The 16,620-nt window shown below is 38.2% G+C and overlaps 1 protein-coding gene across 2 annotated transcripts in view; it reads left to right on the top strand.

Moving 5' to 3' along the window:
- Nucleotides 1–12,376: 12,376 nt before the first annotated feature.
- Nucleotides 12,377–16,620, top strand: part of LOC124163377 (ubiquitin carboxyl-terminal hydrolase 40-like) — a 62,245-nt gene continuing 58,001 nt past the window's right edge. For both annotated transcript variants that reach the window (XR_006865761.1, XM_046540251.1), the window contains exons 1-3: nt 12,377–12,765; nt 12,845–13,032; nt 13,104–13,229. Coding sequence is in view for 1 of the 2 variants with exons in the window: in XM_046540251.1 (XP_046396207.1) it covers nt 12,552–12,765; nt 12,845–13,032; nt 13,104–13,229 (528 nt within the window). In the remaining variant the exon portion in view is untranslated. The remainder of the gene's footprint in view (nt 12,766–12,844; nt 13,033–13,103; nt 13,230–16,620) is intronic.

The raw sequence follows: 16,620 nt of genomic DNA, 5'->3' as shown, positions 1-16,620 counted from the left end.
TGAATTTTAAGTGGAAAAAAGTATTTTGCGGTACTAAGTGTTTACTGTAGTATATCAGCATACTGTTTATAAAAAGTATGCAATTTCCCTATTGCAATTTCTCCAATCAAAGTGGAAAATCTTTTGCTTCGCTCACCCCTGGTAATAATATTGAATGTGACGTTTGTGACGGTACCTCAAGTGAAAACTTGCATGTATCATTTTGAGAGAGTGCCTGCAGTTATTCCTCAGACTATTCAGAGCATTAGGAAAGAGAAATGTCTGAAATCATTTTCAAACGCGTAATATTGTGCATTGATAGAAATTCTACTCTGTTGGAGTATTCCATGTTTACGTTACGTTATAATTTTCTTATTATCTGATCATAATATTATATCTACTCGACATGTAATTATATGCATAAAATTAAATGATTCCCTGCCGGTTCTGGCCCACTAATTTTGACAGTCATTATGCCCCTATTAGTCTTATTTTAAGGTCTCTGTTGCCTCTCATGTAAAAAAGCTTGAGAGATTGAATGTTAAGGGAAATAAACTGCCAAGGAAGTCAGTGATAGCGTTATACTTCTATTGGATATTTATTCATTGTTCTTTGTGATATCTCCAATGAAAATTGTAGAAAGAATGTTTATATGTACAAAAATTTGGCTTTACACATTGTGTGTAGGTTGTACTCTTTTTATGCAATATATGAAACATTGCAAATTGCGTACAATCTACACAAGTTGTTTGATGCCAAATTTTTTGTGCAATGTACACATTATTTATGCAATTTGTACTCAATTGTGTGCGGGAAATCCTGTGTACATTGTGTCCCCCCCACCTAGCCCCCTTACTTGTCACAATCTTGGACCCGCCTGCACTGGTTAAGAGCGAATATTCCATGAATTTCTCGCTTATTATGTGGAACTTAACGTTCCCCTGATAAAAATAAACTCCTCCATTGAGGAGAGGTCTACCCTCCATTGAGGGTAAGGGAAGGATCTACATCTACATCTGGCTTACGGAAGATATTGGCTTACGGAAGATATAAGCGACAGCGAAGTTTTTCCTCCAGAATATAAAATTTACAGATACGATCGACGCAATAGAACAGGTGGCGGAGTTTTTATAGCAGTTAAATCACATTTGCACAGCGCCGCCCACGAAATAATTGACAATGAAATAGAAAGCGTATGGTGTACAATTAAACAACGAAACAAAAGGAGTATTCATGTTTGCTCTTTTTATAGACCGCCGAACTCCGAAGTCGATATTTTGTACCTTCTAAAAAATCAAATATCTGCATTTACTCAGAGAGACAGTAATAGTGTAATAGTAATCGGGGGTGATTTTAATCTTCCATCCATAAACTGGGATACTTACACCGTAAAAACGAATTCAAGGAATAAAGAAATCAGCGAGGTATTACTCAACATACTTGTAAATCAATCTCTAACCCAAGTAGTTGACAAACCTACGAGAGGAAATAAGATATTAGACCTTTTAGCAGTGAGCGGTCCTAAGTTGATAAAACAACTCGATATTATTGACGGTATAAGCGATCACAGAGTAATATTTGCAACGTTAAAAATTGATGTAGTGTCAGCCGTAAAACCAAAACGCAAAATTTACTTATTTGATAAATGCAACTTCACTAAATTTGGCGAGATGCTTAATGACTACTACAAAAAATTCGTAGTTACATCAAAGGACCAAAGCACAGATGTGACATGGAAACACTTCCTAGAAATTCTGCGCCAAGGCATCAACGAACATATTCCGCAAAAACTGAAATGTGATAATAAAGAACCTCGCTGGTACAATAGCGATGTCAGAAGGGAACTTAGAAAACAGAGAGAACTATACAACTTGTACAGAAAATCCATCACGACACGTAATAAATCGAAGGAACTTGAAGCTGAAGAAAGTTACGCTGCACAACGCTCAATGACTAAGAAATCAATGCGAACTGCAATGCAAAAGTTTAAGAAAAAAGTACTCGGAGAATTACTCGAAGAAAATCCGAAATCCTTTTGGTCGTAGGCGAGAGAGCTTCAGTGAAAACATTCAACCGTAGATTCGTTATTTGATAAAGATGGTAAACTTGACACCGAAAATATTGACAAAGCTAACACTTTAAATTCCCACTTCGAAAGTGTATACACTACTGACGATACTCAGTTCAATTTAGACGTCACATATACTGAGGAATCGATGGAAGAAATATCTATACAACGTGATGGGATAACTAAACAACTGCAATCGATTAAGAATAGTAAATCTCCGGGTCCGGAGGGAATACCCGCGCGTGTCCTCAAAGAGTTAGCTCCACAGATCGCACCTTACTTAGAGATCATTTTCAAGAAGTCACTCTCCGAAGGGAAGTTACCGCCAGACTGGAAAATTGCAAGCGTTACACCCATATTCAAAAAGGGAAACAGACATGACCCAGGCAACTACCGTCCGATTTCATTAACATCTATTATAGGCAAGATACTTGAGCATATCGTCGTTAGCAATATCATGACTTTCTTGGACAGACGTAACTTCCTCCATGACTGTCAGCACGGATTCCGAAAGGGTAGATCATGCGAAACACAGCTCGCGCTCTTTCTTCACGACGTTATAAAATCTGGTGAATCGAAAAGACAAGTTGACGCACTATTTCTAGATTTTAAGAAAGCTTTCGACACTGTACCTCACAACAAACTTTTATACAAATTACAGTCATGCGGATTAAACGATACAGTTTTAAACTGGATACGCGACTTTCTCAGAGATCGTAAACAAAAAGTTGTTCTTGACGGAATTAGCTCCGATGTTGTAAACGTTACATCAGGTGTTCCACAAGGAAGCGTAATCGGCCCCCTGTTGTTCATTATATACATTAATGATCTCTGCTCCCGCATTAGCAGTAAAATACGTTTATTTGCTGACGACGCTGTCATCTATCGCGAAATTAGTGATCACTCTGACTATGAAATTCTATCATCTGACTTAAACAACGTTCATTTGTGGTGCCAAGAGTGGGGACTCGAACTTAATCTGAGCAAATGCATGGCGTTGCATTTCTTGCGGAATTCGTCCAACTCTAACCATGTTTATGCAGTGGATGGCATTAACATAAAGGCAACAGACGAAGTGAAGTACCTGGGAGTTACGATAACCTCGAACCTCACGTGGGGAACACATATAAAGAATATTTGCGGCATAGCCCTGAAGAAATTAGGATTCGTCAAGCGTATTGTGGGAAGATTTTCGGATGAGAAAGTAAAAGAAAGGTGCTATTTCGCTCTCGTCCGACCGCACCTTGAATATGCAGCGAGCATATGGGATCCGGTGCAGAAAGACTTAATCCGCGAACTGAATAAAATTCAAAGAAAGGCTGCGCGTTTCGTCAAAACTGCTACGGGTGTACAGACAGTGTTACCCAGATGTAAAGCGAATTAAGCTGGGAGCCGTTGGAGACTCGGAGGCTGCGCGCTAGGCTTAGATTGCTTGAACAATTGAGAATGGATATCTTTAAGAGCGATACAGAGAACATAATATTAGAGCCACATTATATTTCCAGGTCCGATAGAAGTGATAAATTAAGAGAGATGTTTTGCCGAACGGATAGATATGCGAATTCGTTTTTCCCCCGAACCATAAAGGACTTTAATAAACGGTAGTCCCAACTTCGTTTGAGCACTTAATTTTTTTTTAGCTGTATACGGCTGGTGTCCTAACACCCCCTGCCACACGCCTTTTAGGCGGCTTGCGGGGTATTATGTAGATGTAGATGAAATCATATGCAAAATTTTAATTGGGGCCATCACATCCGCATGATAGCTAAAATTTAAATTAGCTGTAAAGATAACTCCCCAGTCTAGAATTTTGGTGGTTCTCTCAAGGTATCCATTGTTTATGTTGCAATTAAATGTAATCGAACTTTAAAATGATGATATGTGACTGGTACAGATTTCTTTAAATTAATTCTCATAGAAGTAGGTACTTGAACACCGGCAAAATAGATTATTTCAACTGCTCTGTAAACATAAACAGTCATCTAAATATTTAATCCTGCAATATAATTTTTAATCATCAGCATTTAATAGACCCGTATTTGGTTTTTTCTTCTGCTTAACATCATTAATAAATAAATGTAATAACAATCCAGGCGGGACACTTGAGGAACACCAGATGTCACATTCATTACACTAGAGAGGAAGGATTTAATCTTGACCACCTGGGTTCTACTATTAAGACAATTAATAATAATTTTAAAAGATTACCATCAATGCCATAGCATGTCAACTTACAAAGCAAGTGGTAAGTAATGACAGTATCAAATGTTTTCTGAGAATGAGTATAATTTACATCACCTTGATCACCATGAGTATCACTGGCAGCGTAGTCCAAATGTGGTCTAACGAGGGAAAAGTAGCTAATTTCTCTCACTTTGTCGTCGCACTTTCCTAATATTCTTTTAACAAAACCCATTTTACGATTAGCTTGACCGGTTATTTCTCGAATATGTTTATTCCACGATAGATCATTATTGAGTCTAACCCCTAGATATTTCACGGATTCAACTGCCTTTAACTGGGTGCCCCGAATGATATAGTTACGCTGTAGGGAGTTATTCTTCTTCCATAAATTCATTACGACGCATTTTTCCAAATTTAATTCTAACTGCCAAGCATCGCACCAAGCTTGGATAGCAGTAAGGTCATTCCTTAGTTCATCTATATCTTTGCTGGAACGGATTTCTCTGTAAACTACAGCGTCGTCTGCAAATAATCGTAACTTACTCTGCACTACTTCTCCAATGTCGTTTATATAAAGAAGGAATAGGTGTGGGCCAATGACACTACCCTGAGGAACGCCAGAAGTGACTCTAACCTCATTGGATACTGCACCGTCTAATACTACTCTTTGGACGCGGTCGCTCAAAAATTCTCTAATCCAGGAAATGACATCTTCGTCTAGACCATAAGATTTCAGTTTTATTATTAACTTTCCGTGGGGTACTTTATCAAATGCCTTTTTGAAATCAAGAAAAATCGCGTCTACTGGAATGTTGTCTTCCCCGGAGACTAAAATATCGTGGGCGAAAAGCGCTAACTGAGTTTCGCACGATCTGCTTTTCCTGAATCCATGTTGATTTCCCATTAATAAGTTTTGCGCGTCTAGATGTTTCATTACCGAGCTGACTACGATGTGTTCAAGGACTTTGCCAGAGATGGACGTTAAAGATATCGGCCTGTAATTAGATGGCTGTTCCTTGTCTCCACTTTTAAATATTGGCGTTACATTAGCGATTTTCCAGTCATTAGGTACTTCGTGTTGCTTGATGGATTTACTGAATATTAACTGCAAGTAGGGGGCAAGTTCTGAGGCTAGTTCTTTATATACGCGAGAAGGGATTTCGTCTGGACCAGGTGATTTATTTGGACTAAGCGATTTCAATATATTTTCTATTTCGAGCGTACTAATGTCAATAGCTGGCATCTTATGTATACAGGGATTGTCATCGGTCTCGGGTGAGTTTTCGGAAGGCTCCGTGAACGCGCTCTTAAAGTATGAATTTAATAAATTGGCTTTATCGTAACTGCTTGTCAACACATCTCCATTGTTGTTTCTCAGCGAACATACGGTAGATCGTTAACCTTGAACTTCCCTAACATATGACCAAAATGCTTTTGGGTTATCCTGTAACTGCTCTACTGGTATTTTTCTTTTAAAATTCGTGAACGCATTCCTGAACGCTTCCTTCGTGGCGGCTTTAGTCATCCTATATTTTTTAATTATTAGCTCGCGTTCATTAGCGGATAAATCCGTGCTGAATTTTTTCATTTTAGCATGACACGCTCTCTGTCGCCTCAATGATTTTCTCACTTCCGCGTCGTACCATCTCGGTTCGCTGCCTTCTTTTACTATTTTACTAGGGATGTAGCTATTTATTCCCGAAGTTACGAGCGAAAGAAAAGCTTTCCAAGTATTCTCTACATTTAACTTTAATACTGATTCTTGAAACTCGGGGAAAGCATTTTTCAGATGACTCTTAAACCCAGTAGTATTGCGTGACCATGAGATTCGTAGTTGAAGACCTTTCTTCATGAAAACCATGGTGCTCTGGTATAGCTATATGTTTGTAGGAGAGGATATTAGGCTTAAGTGCAAGACTCTCTCTCAAGGTCTTAACAACAAATGACTGGATTTAAATAGGTCTGTAATTAGTGGTGTGAGTCTTATCACCGTATTTATGGGTTGGGACTACATAACTACTTCTTAGGTTGGATGGATAGACTGAGTGAGGGAGGATATGCTAAAATCTCTTGACAATATTTAAGTTCAAAAGGTGGAATACCACCTGGGCCTGGTCTCTTTGTTATGCATGATGAATTCAGTTTCTAAAGCACTCATGTGATTGTGTGGTGTTGTTGTAAATAAGTGTGTAATATTTAGTTAAATATAATTGTTTTATCATTACAGCAAACTGTATCTGGTTTTCATTTCCTTTGTAGACCCTGTAAGACCTGAATCTCACTGATTTATTCTTTATTAAATTTATTCACTGCAAGAGTTCATAAACACACCGGCAAGTGTTCCCATAGCGTTCAAGAACTATGCAAAACACATTAGCATGTTACATTATGTTCATGAAAACTCTCGATGGCCTAGACAGGGTGTTCTCAAATGTACGTAAATGCTCCAAAATGATGAAGATGGTAACTCACAGGGCGTTCATGAACGTTTGGAAACATTGACAAACAGTCGCAAACATAGCTAAATGCTCGGTGAAACGCTCTGTAGAGTGTTTGAGAACACTCCAAGGCATTCACATTTCCGCTCGATAACGCACTGGGATAGTGTTCTTTGCGCGTTCTTCGCTGTTCATGATCACCTCCATGGTGCATTCTTAAACAATCTGAAAACGCTGTCATTATTGCCCTGGTCGATAAACGACATCAATGGTTACTAAGCAGACACCCATGAAACTTTTGAATGAAGAATCCTTCCACCTTGTTAAGGTTGTCTAACATGTGAAGGAATCTATTTGGTGTAAATTCTTGCAACAATATGCAAAAAATGGTATTAATATCCGGAAGGGAACGTCCTATGGATATCGGATTTTGGGACTTATGGTTATCCGACGGATGTCCGAGGGATATCGCCGGATTTTCATCGGATATCCATGGCCCATCCGCAACGTCCGCATTGGATATCCGTCGCACATCCGTTGGATGTCCATGTGTTGTTAGGGTATAGTTATGGGGATTTCCGATTTTCAATGTTTTTGTTTACTTTTCAATGTTTGATAATGCAGCTTCTTAAGACAAATACCCAAGTTCAACTGAGAACCATTTTGGAAACCCATTACTTTTGATAACATGGATAGAAGTGTGCCTTTAGTTGGACACTGAAAATAAGTTGGTCGCGTCATCAATGCGTCGATTAAAGAGTATTTGGAGCAAATTTATAAACTAACTGCAGTACTGCAATACGTATTTATCCGGGCTTACCAAATCACACGCTATGAAAAAAATAATTGCACTGAATACTCAATGATACTCAACGGGTTCTTCAAGCACACATCACTGTAAATCAAGCACACATCCATGATCCTTGCATAAATAAATTAATTGATGTTGTTATTTATCACGGCATCACTACCCTGAATGTCCCTTTACTTGTGGTACCATAACGTGAACTAATCTCTTTAGCAGGGGTAAATAATTTTAGTACCTACCGAGCAAATTCACTTGCAATGAATGTATAGTTTCGCATATTAAATAGCTAATAAACGTTTGGCAAAATAGCAATAATTTGCAACATATATGCCTTCAAATGATAGACCCGTGAGATTATGCAAAGCGTAAGCAATTCTAATATTCCGGCGAACAAATTTGTCTCGACTGCGACTTAAGTCTTGTATAGTTATTTTGAATAAACTATTATACTATAAACCACAGTCTCTGTGCTATAAACACTCCCTGATGTAGCTTTTCAACTAATCTTTTAACAATATAACGTTAAAGTGTTGAAAATTTCCACAAGATAGTGTACAGAAGCAAAATTACGGTTAAAACTACCACGCCTGCATTTCAATGTATGAAATTATAGATCGTATTCTGCATTTTTACCACCAATGAAATTAATAACGGCTATAAACAAGTTACATACACGCACACTTCAACGCATCGGATATAGACTTCCCCATTTTCCATTTTATATGGACTTATTATTTCAAAAACTAATAGCTATAACTCCTTCAACTCTTTCCTCTGATCGTAGAAGCACAATACAGTCGTGTAAACACCCTATGCAAACACCAAACACACAGTCACAATTTTAAAGGTTGCGCCCATTTTCGCCTTCGCATCAAGAATTTCTGATGCGAGTTGATGCTTCCGAAACCTCGAAATATGCTCGATGCAGGGCCGCATCAATGCGCATCAATGCTTGATTCGGAACGGCCTGATGCGCATCGATGCACATGATGCGTGATTCGAAACGCACCCCTACTGAACTATGACTTCACGGCCAAAGATTAGTGGGGGCGGTATTTTTTTGCCCGCGAAACTCGGGAGACTTTTGGGAGTCATTTTCTAGTGTATAAACTGAATATTAAGTGGAAAAAAGTATATTGCAGTACTAAGTGTTTACTTTAGTATATCAGCATACTGTTTATAAAAAGTATGCAATTTCCCTATTTGCCAAGTTAATTCTCCCAGGAAACAAGGGAAAGTAGTCAGCCATTAACACTCCCTTACTTGGCTCCATAAGTGTCGCTCATGCATTCAAAAATTGGTTTTCCAGCAAATATTCTTGTTTATAGTTTGATCGTCTATCGAAAATTTATAATTCAGCTGTATCTAAAATGTAATGCTTAAGAAAAATGTCAAATGTATTTCGTCTTAACTGAAGGATATAGTATATTCTTGGTCTTCAGCAATAATCTTGAGAGTGTACAAATGGTTATAAATATTTCATCATTTGAAACAAAGCATATTCCATGCAAAAGTGAACTAAGGTTAAGGAATATTCTTTGACCCTTAGCACAAGCTAATGCTGCGACTGAACGCGTTTTTTTCTATTGTAAATGAAGTTTGTGCATCAGAAAAATCACCATATATCAAGGGTGGAGGCTTTGAAAGCAATTCAATGTGTGAAATATAACTAAGCAAATTCGTGTGGAAAATTTCATGACCTTTTCTGCAAAAGAAATTAAGAAAAAAATCACTCAAATATAAGATATATGCCAAAGAAAAAATTATACTAAACTTAATTTTTAATGCAGCATATTTGTAAATTGTAATTGTGTTGACATTAAAAAAATATATTAAAATACTATTTTTGCGTTGTAAACATTTTTTTGATTGAAACCATTTCTGCGGTTGGATGATTGACTAGCACAATTAATACTCCATGTTCACATTTCAGTGTATTATCCTATAAATTTTGTAGTTTTATGACATTTCTCTTATATCGTCAAATTTTTATCACATTGCCCAGACGGCACAGAATCCTCCGTATCTAATTCGTATGCAGATAGTATCCATTGACGAAAAGCGACGGAGCGGTAGTCAATGGATACTGTCAGCATACGAATTAGATACGGAGGATTCTGTGCCGTCTGGGTTGCATTATGGAATCAAAATAAAAGCTGGATTCATTCATTTCTTTTATGTTTTACCTCATGGTTACGGACATAGTTGTGGTGACCACGAATTTGGACACAATATTTCCGTCCAAATTTGGTCACGGAAGTATTTGCACCCACTCTAACGCATGAGGGAGGCGGAGGGGGAGGATGACTTAAGGCAAGGAAAGCGAAAGCGGAATACGGCAACAGAAATACACTTAGAGAATGCGGGAAAAGAAACACCTCCGCAACATGGAGTTATTGCAACAAACACTCCACTTCCTAGAGCCCCATATAGTCCTATAGGTCAACTGGAGGGGGGATAGGACCTAGGGGGCCAAGATTTTGGGTATAAAAACCCTCAAAATCTGAAGGAAGTCAGTTGGTGTTGGGGAGTGACCACTGGGGCGTGTACCGCGAACGGTGGACGAGTCGAAATCACCCGCATTCTCTCAGCTGTATTCCAAGACTCTGTCGGCCGAAGTGTCTATTGCCTAGGGCACAACTAGAACGGGCGAAGGCAATAGGAATTCCGATTCAGTTCGAGCTTCGCAACCCTGCCGCGAGGACATCCTCCATCTCTTCTTCCGCGTATTCGAGCGAGCTTCTCAAGGAGACCCGAAGGTAAAGTGCTTTTTTCACTTTATTTACAAAGTGGAGTTTGAATCAATTCATTGCTTCCTGCACCCAAAGGCAAGAACCCACATGGCGAAGCCGGGTTCGACCCTCAGTCTCACGAGAGAGACCGGGGCGGACACTACATAGCCAATATCTTTTTAAACGGAGTTTTGTCTTTCACTTTGGGCGGCAAATCAAAGGAAAGTTTAGAGAAATAAATAATCAAATGCGAAGTGAAACTAAGAGGGCATGGAAGGCCTGTCGGAAAATACTGCGAGGAAATGGAAAAATTTCGGAAGGAAGGGGGGGTAAGCGCGTTGCATATTTTCTCTATGACCTTTGACCCCCAATATGACTTTTGGAGGTCAAAATAAATTGTTATACGGATCTATGAACTACCTAACCGACTTTGGCACCCTTCAAAACCTATGGTTTGACACGTTGGTTGTCATGATGGCCCGATGTTTAACTCTATGAACTTTGACCCCCATTGAGACCTCGGTGGTCAAAAAATCAACAATACGGATCTATGAACTGAAGAACCGACTTTACCACCCTTCAAAACCTATGGTTCGACACCTTGGTTGTCACGATGGCCGGATGTTTACCTCTATGACCTTTGACCTCCGTATTAACCTTGGAGGTCGATTAGTGAATAATACGGGTATTTAGACAACACCAATGAATTGGGCACCCTATAAAAACCATGGAGCGACACCTTTGTTGGTATGCTATTCTTTTTGCCACCCTTATGAGCTTGACGGTGACCTTACTGGGTCAACGGTTGAATGTTCGTAAATAAAAGTGTTATTTTCGGGTTTCTCGGGTCCGAAAACCTCAGAATTGGCATCTTGGTCAATGAAATTCAGACTTTTTTTCTGTGTCCACTTTTTTAACATTTAAACCCCATAAGGCAAATTCAAAATTTTGGTTTGGACCCACATTGTGAGGTCAAAAGGGCAAAATTGTAAAATGTTGCTTGCACTCAACAAAACTTAGGACCTTTCCCCATAAGTGTGCCTATTTTCATGAATGTTGCTCGATGCAAAGTTACTAAAATTACAGGTCAAAAATGACATACGACCCTTGGGACAGTCTGCATATTCATTTTCTAGGAAGGTCACCGTTAGGTTAATCTAGTAGTGAATAAGTAATATTTCTGAAATAATTTTGCCTTTTTATGGACCCATCCCTTCACATTTGTGAGATATCGTGGGATTTTGCTCCACGCCTTCTTTCTAATCTCACGTAGGATTTTTCAAAATGCGTATTTTCAGTGTAAATACATTAATCTAGGCTTCATTGTGTTGGATTTATAAATAAAACGATTTGTTTAATTATTTTAATTGAAGATTACCGAGATCGCAATAAACTGTTTTTTGCGGAAAAAATTACGTGATACTTGCCAGGACCCCTTCTTTTTACCTAGAGGGGGGGAAGTCATGGTCTAGGAGGGGAAGCCATGATCTAGAAGGGGGGGACAAGCCAAATTGTGACATTTTAGCATGGAAAAGATGAATGAAACCAACATTATAAGAAAATTATAGCAGCGCTTTATTAGTTTATGAGATTATTTCCTTGAAAAAATAGTTTTATTTTAGTTACTTATCTGATACTAATACATATCATTTTTCATTGGTTTGAAGAAAATTTGTTGAATACTTTCGTTTCTGTTCAGTACTGATTTTGCTTAAAGACTTTTGCGAGTTTTGCTTCTAGGGGGGGCAGCTGCCCCCCTGCCCCTCGCTGGGTACGCCCATGTTTACATATGACATTATTAATCAATGTATTTAATACGATCGCTTCTCACTTTATCTTGATTTATTTAGCTTTTTGCGCACAGTCAAGGCTATGAGATGCCTTAGTTCCTCGTAAAAATATATTTTTTAAGTCTATAATCATTTTCTGTGTCCAATATCTTCACTTTTCTGCGACTTTGCAGCGGATGAGCGTTAAAATATCACAAGCGCGTATACGGTAAATCGTCTTCCTTCCCAACCGTGACGTCACGCTCCCTCATCCCCCTCACTTCCTCGCCGTGCGATGCTGGCCACAGCGTTCCGGCGATTCCGGTCGAAAGGCATGTCTACTTGGTATATGGTCGAAATCGAAATATGTACGACAGTTGAACAAAGGAATGCGTGTGTGAGACAGTGAAAATGAATCACGTTGTGTTACGGTGATTTGTTGTCATGTAGACTATCAATTTACAATCGCATTTATTCGGTTTCAATGCTCAGAATGCATGTACTCAATTGTAAGCGGTGACAAAGAACTTGTTTCTTTATGTTATATTAAGTGTCGTCCGATAATCATTGGAGATGTTCGGGTCCTTGTTTGAAGAGGATGGTAGCCCAGGGAGGGTGGACCATGTTCTTAGAAATGGAAAAACCAACGAAAACGGAAAGAAAGCAATTCCTTCAAAACCGCCTCCATCAAGATCAAATACAAATATGTGTGGCATCGAAAATCAGGGTGCGACTTGCTATTTAAATTCTCTGCTGCAGACTTTACTTCTTACTCCTGAGTTTAGAGGTAGGACTTTTTATTTGTATTTCATTGGATTTTACATTATTTCTCTGGCAAATGTTCATTTTCCATTATTATATTTCAGATGGTCTCTTCAATTTAAGTAGAGAAGAACTCGGGTGGAGTGACTCAAGCGATGTCAATACAAGTAAGAGAAAACTCAGAGTGATTCCGGTAGAGCTGCAGAAGTTGTTTTCTCAATTGTTACTAGCGGATGTTAAAGCTGTATCAACCACAGAATTGACAGAGAGTTTTGGCTGGGTGGAAAACGAGGTTAATTTTTCTCCTACAATTAGTGTGGTATTTTGTAATCATTCATTTTTATAGCACATTTTCTCTTGTAGGAGTTACAACAGCATGACGTCCAGGAACTGAATAGAATTCTTTTCTCTGCCATCGAAAAGTCTCTAGTAGGAACGTCTGGTATGGATCTCATCTCACGCCTATATCGTGGGACCGTTGTTAACCAGGTAAAGGAAACTATCGTGCTTTATTTAAATCGCACTTGAAATTTTATTTCAGATGACTTAGGCCTTATTAACCTTTCAATTTAGGAATTTACTTTGCACCTGCTGTCAATTGTGCCAACAAGTTGAATTATTATATTAATTTTTCTGTTGAATGATTTTCATACAGTAAAAGGTACTATCGTCGGCTGTACTTGCACAATCGCTAGTAATGGGAAACTCAGTCACGATTCGTTATGGTGAACCCATAGGACTAACGTTTCTTGTTCCATCAATGGCGTTTCACGGTTTTGTAATTCCACAGAAATGATTAAGTTCTTAGTTCTCCATTTGCATTTACAAATTTTTTGGTGGTGTACGTTACATCACGTCGTTTTTACCATCTTCATTGGTAGTCTTAGCCTTAGCCAAATGCTCTTTTAGTGGTGTTTATGCGATAACGTTGAAAAATATTTGGTGCAGTACATTCACGTTTGAAATTTTTCTTCGTATTCTCGAATTTATTGTGCTAGTCATGCTCAAATAAATTATTCTCGTGGGCTAACCTTTTTTACCATGCAGTATTTTCCTTACTAGGAATTTGCCCATCTCGTTCCATTTTTTTAGTAATTCTTTCTATTGTGATGTGTATGGTTGTGCAGAATACTTGACTGATATTTAACACCTATTGAGGTATTTGGCCAAACTGATAACAGTTAAGCAATTGCACATGAGCTAAAATGAAGCATTTGCTTTGAGCAAAAGATAAGAGGATGAGCATTTGTGCCATTTGGTATGCACTGTCTAAACGTTATGCTCTGAAGCAAATGCTTCAGTTTAAATGCCTTTTGCTTAATATTTTGCTCATGATACACTCACAAAGGAACAAATTTCCCTGCTTAGCCACAAGTGCCTTGTCTGCATTCAGGGTTCCCACTCAACCGTGAAAACCTTAAAACCGTGAATAAGCCGTGAATTTCATCTACTGTGAAAAAACCTGGAAATAGCGGTGAATTTTGTCGTAAAACCTTAGAAATCTCTCAAACCTATTTGTAGAGCTACAATAAGCGGATTAAAAGAAAAATCTATCTTTCGATCATGTTTCAAAGCGGAGTCACGTGCAGATACAGTCCACACATTTATCTACACCCGTGTATTCAAAGCGCAATTATTAATTGGTCCATGTACCAAGACAGCACATTGACCTTAAGCCTGCGATTGGAAGATAGTAACTCTGTCAAAAAAATCAGTTACTTCTTCACTTCCCTGCCACCCTGATCTCTCCATTTTCCCACTCACACCCTTTAGCCGAACCTGAATTTTGCTAACGATAGGTGAAGTTATTAGAGATAGCACTTTCATTGCTGCATTTGCATTCAAGGCATCAGTTGCGTTTGTTACATTTTTAGTTAGCGTGCGGCCGATGATTGTTAGGTGATCAATATTTCTGCCTAAAATGCCTTATCTACACACCGTGAATTTGATGACATTTAGACCGTGAAAACCTGAAAAAAAACCATGAATTTTGTGATGTAGTTGGAGTGGGAATCCTGGCATTGTTAAGTGTATAATAAACTACTTATTAATGCTAATTATACTTTACTGTGGCCGTCACATCATTAGTCGGGTACTTATGTATGGATTGAAAGCTAGGGGTCCGGTGTTATTTGCATTTATTTTGAGTGAGAAATGGTTCATCTTTTTTTTTTATCAATATCTGGGTTCGGCAAAATTTTGCATAAGCATGCTGTCAGCTAAAAGAGGTATGGCTACATGGGATGCTAATAGCAATCTTCTCAGGGTATCTTTATTATTAAATATTGCTGTACTAAACTTATGCAGTACATACTTTTCATGAGCATTTCTTGTAAAGCAGTAAAATTTATGATTGCAAATAGTTTTATGGGCCACTTAAAACTGCTTCAAGACCTGTACACAGTCCATGGATTGTCGACCCTGGTCTTAATAATTAATGAATCGATTGATGAGGAGGAAGCTGATGCAGCTGAAATAGTATATCGGTAATAAATTTGGTTACACCAGTATTCATGCCAAATGTTTTATTCGCACTAAGATTTTTACAGGTACTCTTTCCACTTCAACACATGCTCTCATTTTGAGAGCGGACTGTAGACTCACAGAAAAGGTCTCGTCACTCATCTTCATCATCTAGTTCACCTTTTAGGAGCAGCGAGCCAGCCAACCACGTGTGCAAATTTCAAACTGGTGGGGGGAGATACATATCCACTTTACAAGTGGTTTGTATAATAATAATAATATGTATTTATTTGCCTGAAGATCTTGGTACATACATGTTCAATGATGTACGGCACGTCAATGTTTAGTTACAAAAGAAGACATTTAAGGATATAATAATAAACATTACCCATACAGAACATATTTACATAGTTAAATATTCGTCAATAGAATAAAATAAATGTATCAAAAAGAACTCCTTCACCTTAAATTTAAAACTAGACATTTTTTCCAAGCTCTTAATGTTTCTAGGAAGCTTGTTATATAGTAGGAGTCCCATGTTATGGGGGAAAGGCTGGTTTTACTGGTTCTGATGAACTTCACATGTAAATTGCTAGAGTTTCAGGTGTAGTGGTCGTGAATACTATCGTTGGTAGCACACAAACCAAAATTGCATTTAGCACAGATGATTGCACTCAACATATAAACACACGGAATTGGGAGAATGGAGAGTTTTTTTAAAAGAGGGCGACATGGAGCTCTAAGGGGTGCACTACACATCAGTCTCACTATCTTCTTTTGTATTTTAAAAACAACATGAGCACAGGGAAAAGGTCCCCAAAAAAGGATGCTATAAATAACGTGGGAATAGGAGCCTGAAAAGTCTAAAAAAGGTAAATAATTCCAGGTTTGTTTAATTGTTGCACTTTATTTTTGGGTGATTCTATTCTGAAGGGCCACTAGAAAACTATACGTTGTAGCATCTCAAATTCCCAGGAGTCTTGAAAAAATGACTCATTTTAACTCCACGATGAAAGTCTTTTATGGTTCGTTAACCCATTACCGGCCGAGTAAAGAAATACTTGAAAATATATAATTTTTTCACTTCATTTTACGTATTAATATGCTAAATAAGGTAAATTGAAAATATGGGCTTTCAAAAAAATTTGCTTATGGTAAAAAATAAATGTTTCATTTTCGCAACTTTGGCCGAATCCGGTATCTATGTGCAGTTATGCAACCCGCATCACCATATATTGCCGTCTCGTAGGAATATGCCGTTTATCCTGTCAGATATAATCCTACCCATTTTTATGCCTCGTATTTGACAGATATCATCATATTGGATTAGTGAAATCCTTAGATATTATGTTTTCAATGAGATGATGTATTATTTGACCTAAATCCACAATAAAATAGACATGCTTTACGGTTTGAA

The sequence above is a fragment of the Ischnura elegans genome, chromosome 8 (genome assembly GCF_921293095.1).
Source record: "Ischnura elegans chromosome 8, ioIscEleg1.1, whole genome shotgun sequence".
NCBI lineage: Eukaryota > Metazoa > Arthropoda > Insecta > Odonata > Coenagrionidae > Ischnura > Ischnura elegans.
The sequence above is the reverse complement of the archived record's forward strand: the minus strand, read 5'-3'. Positions and strand labels throughout refer to the sequence as shown.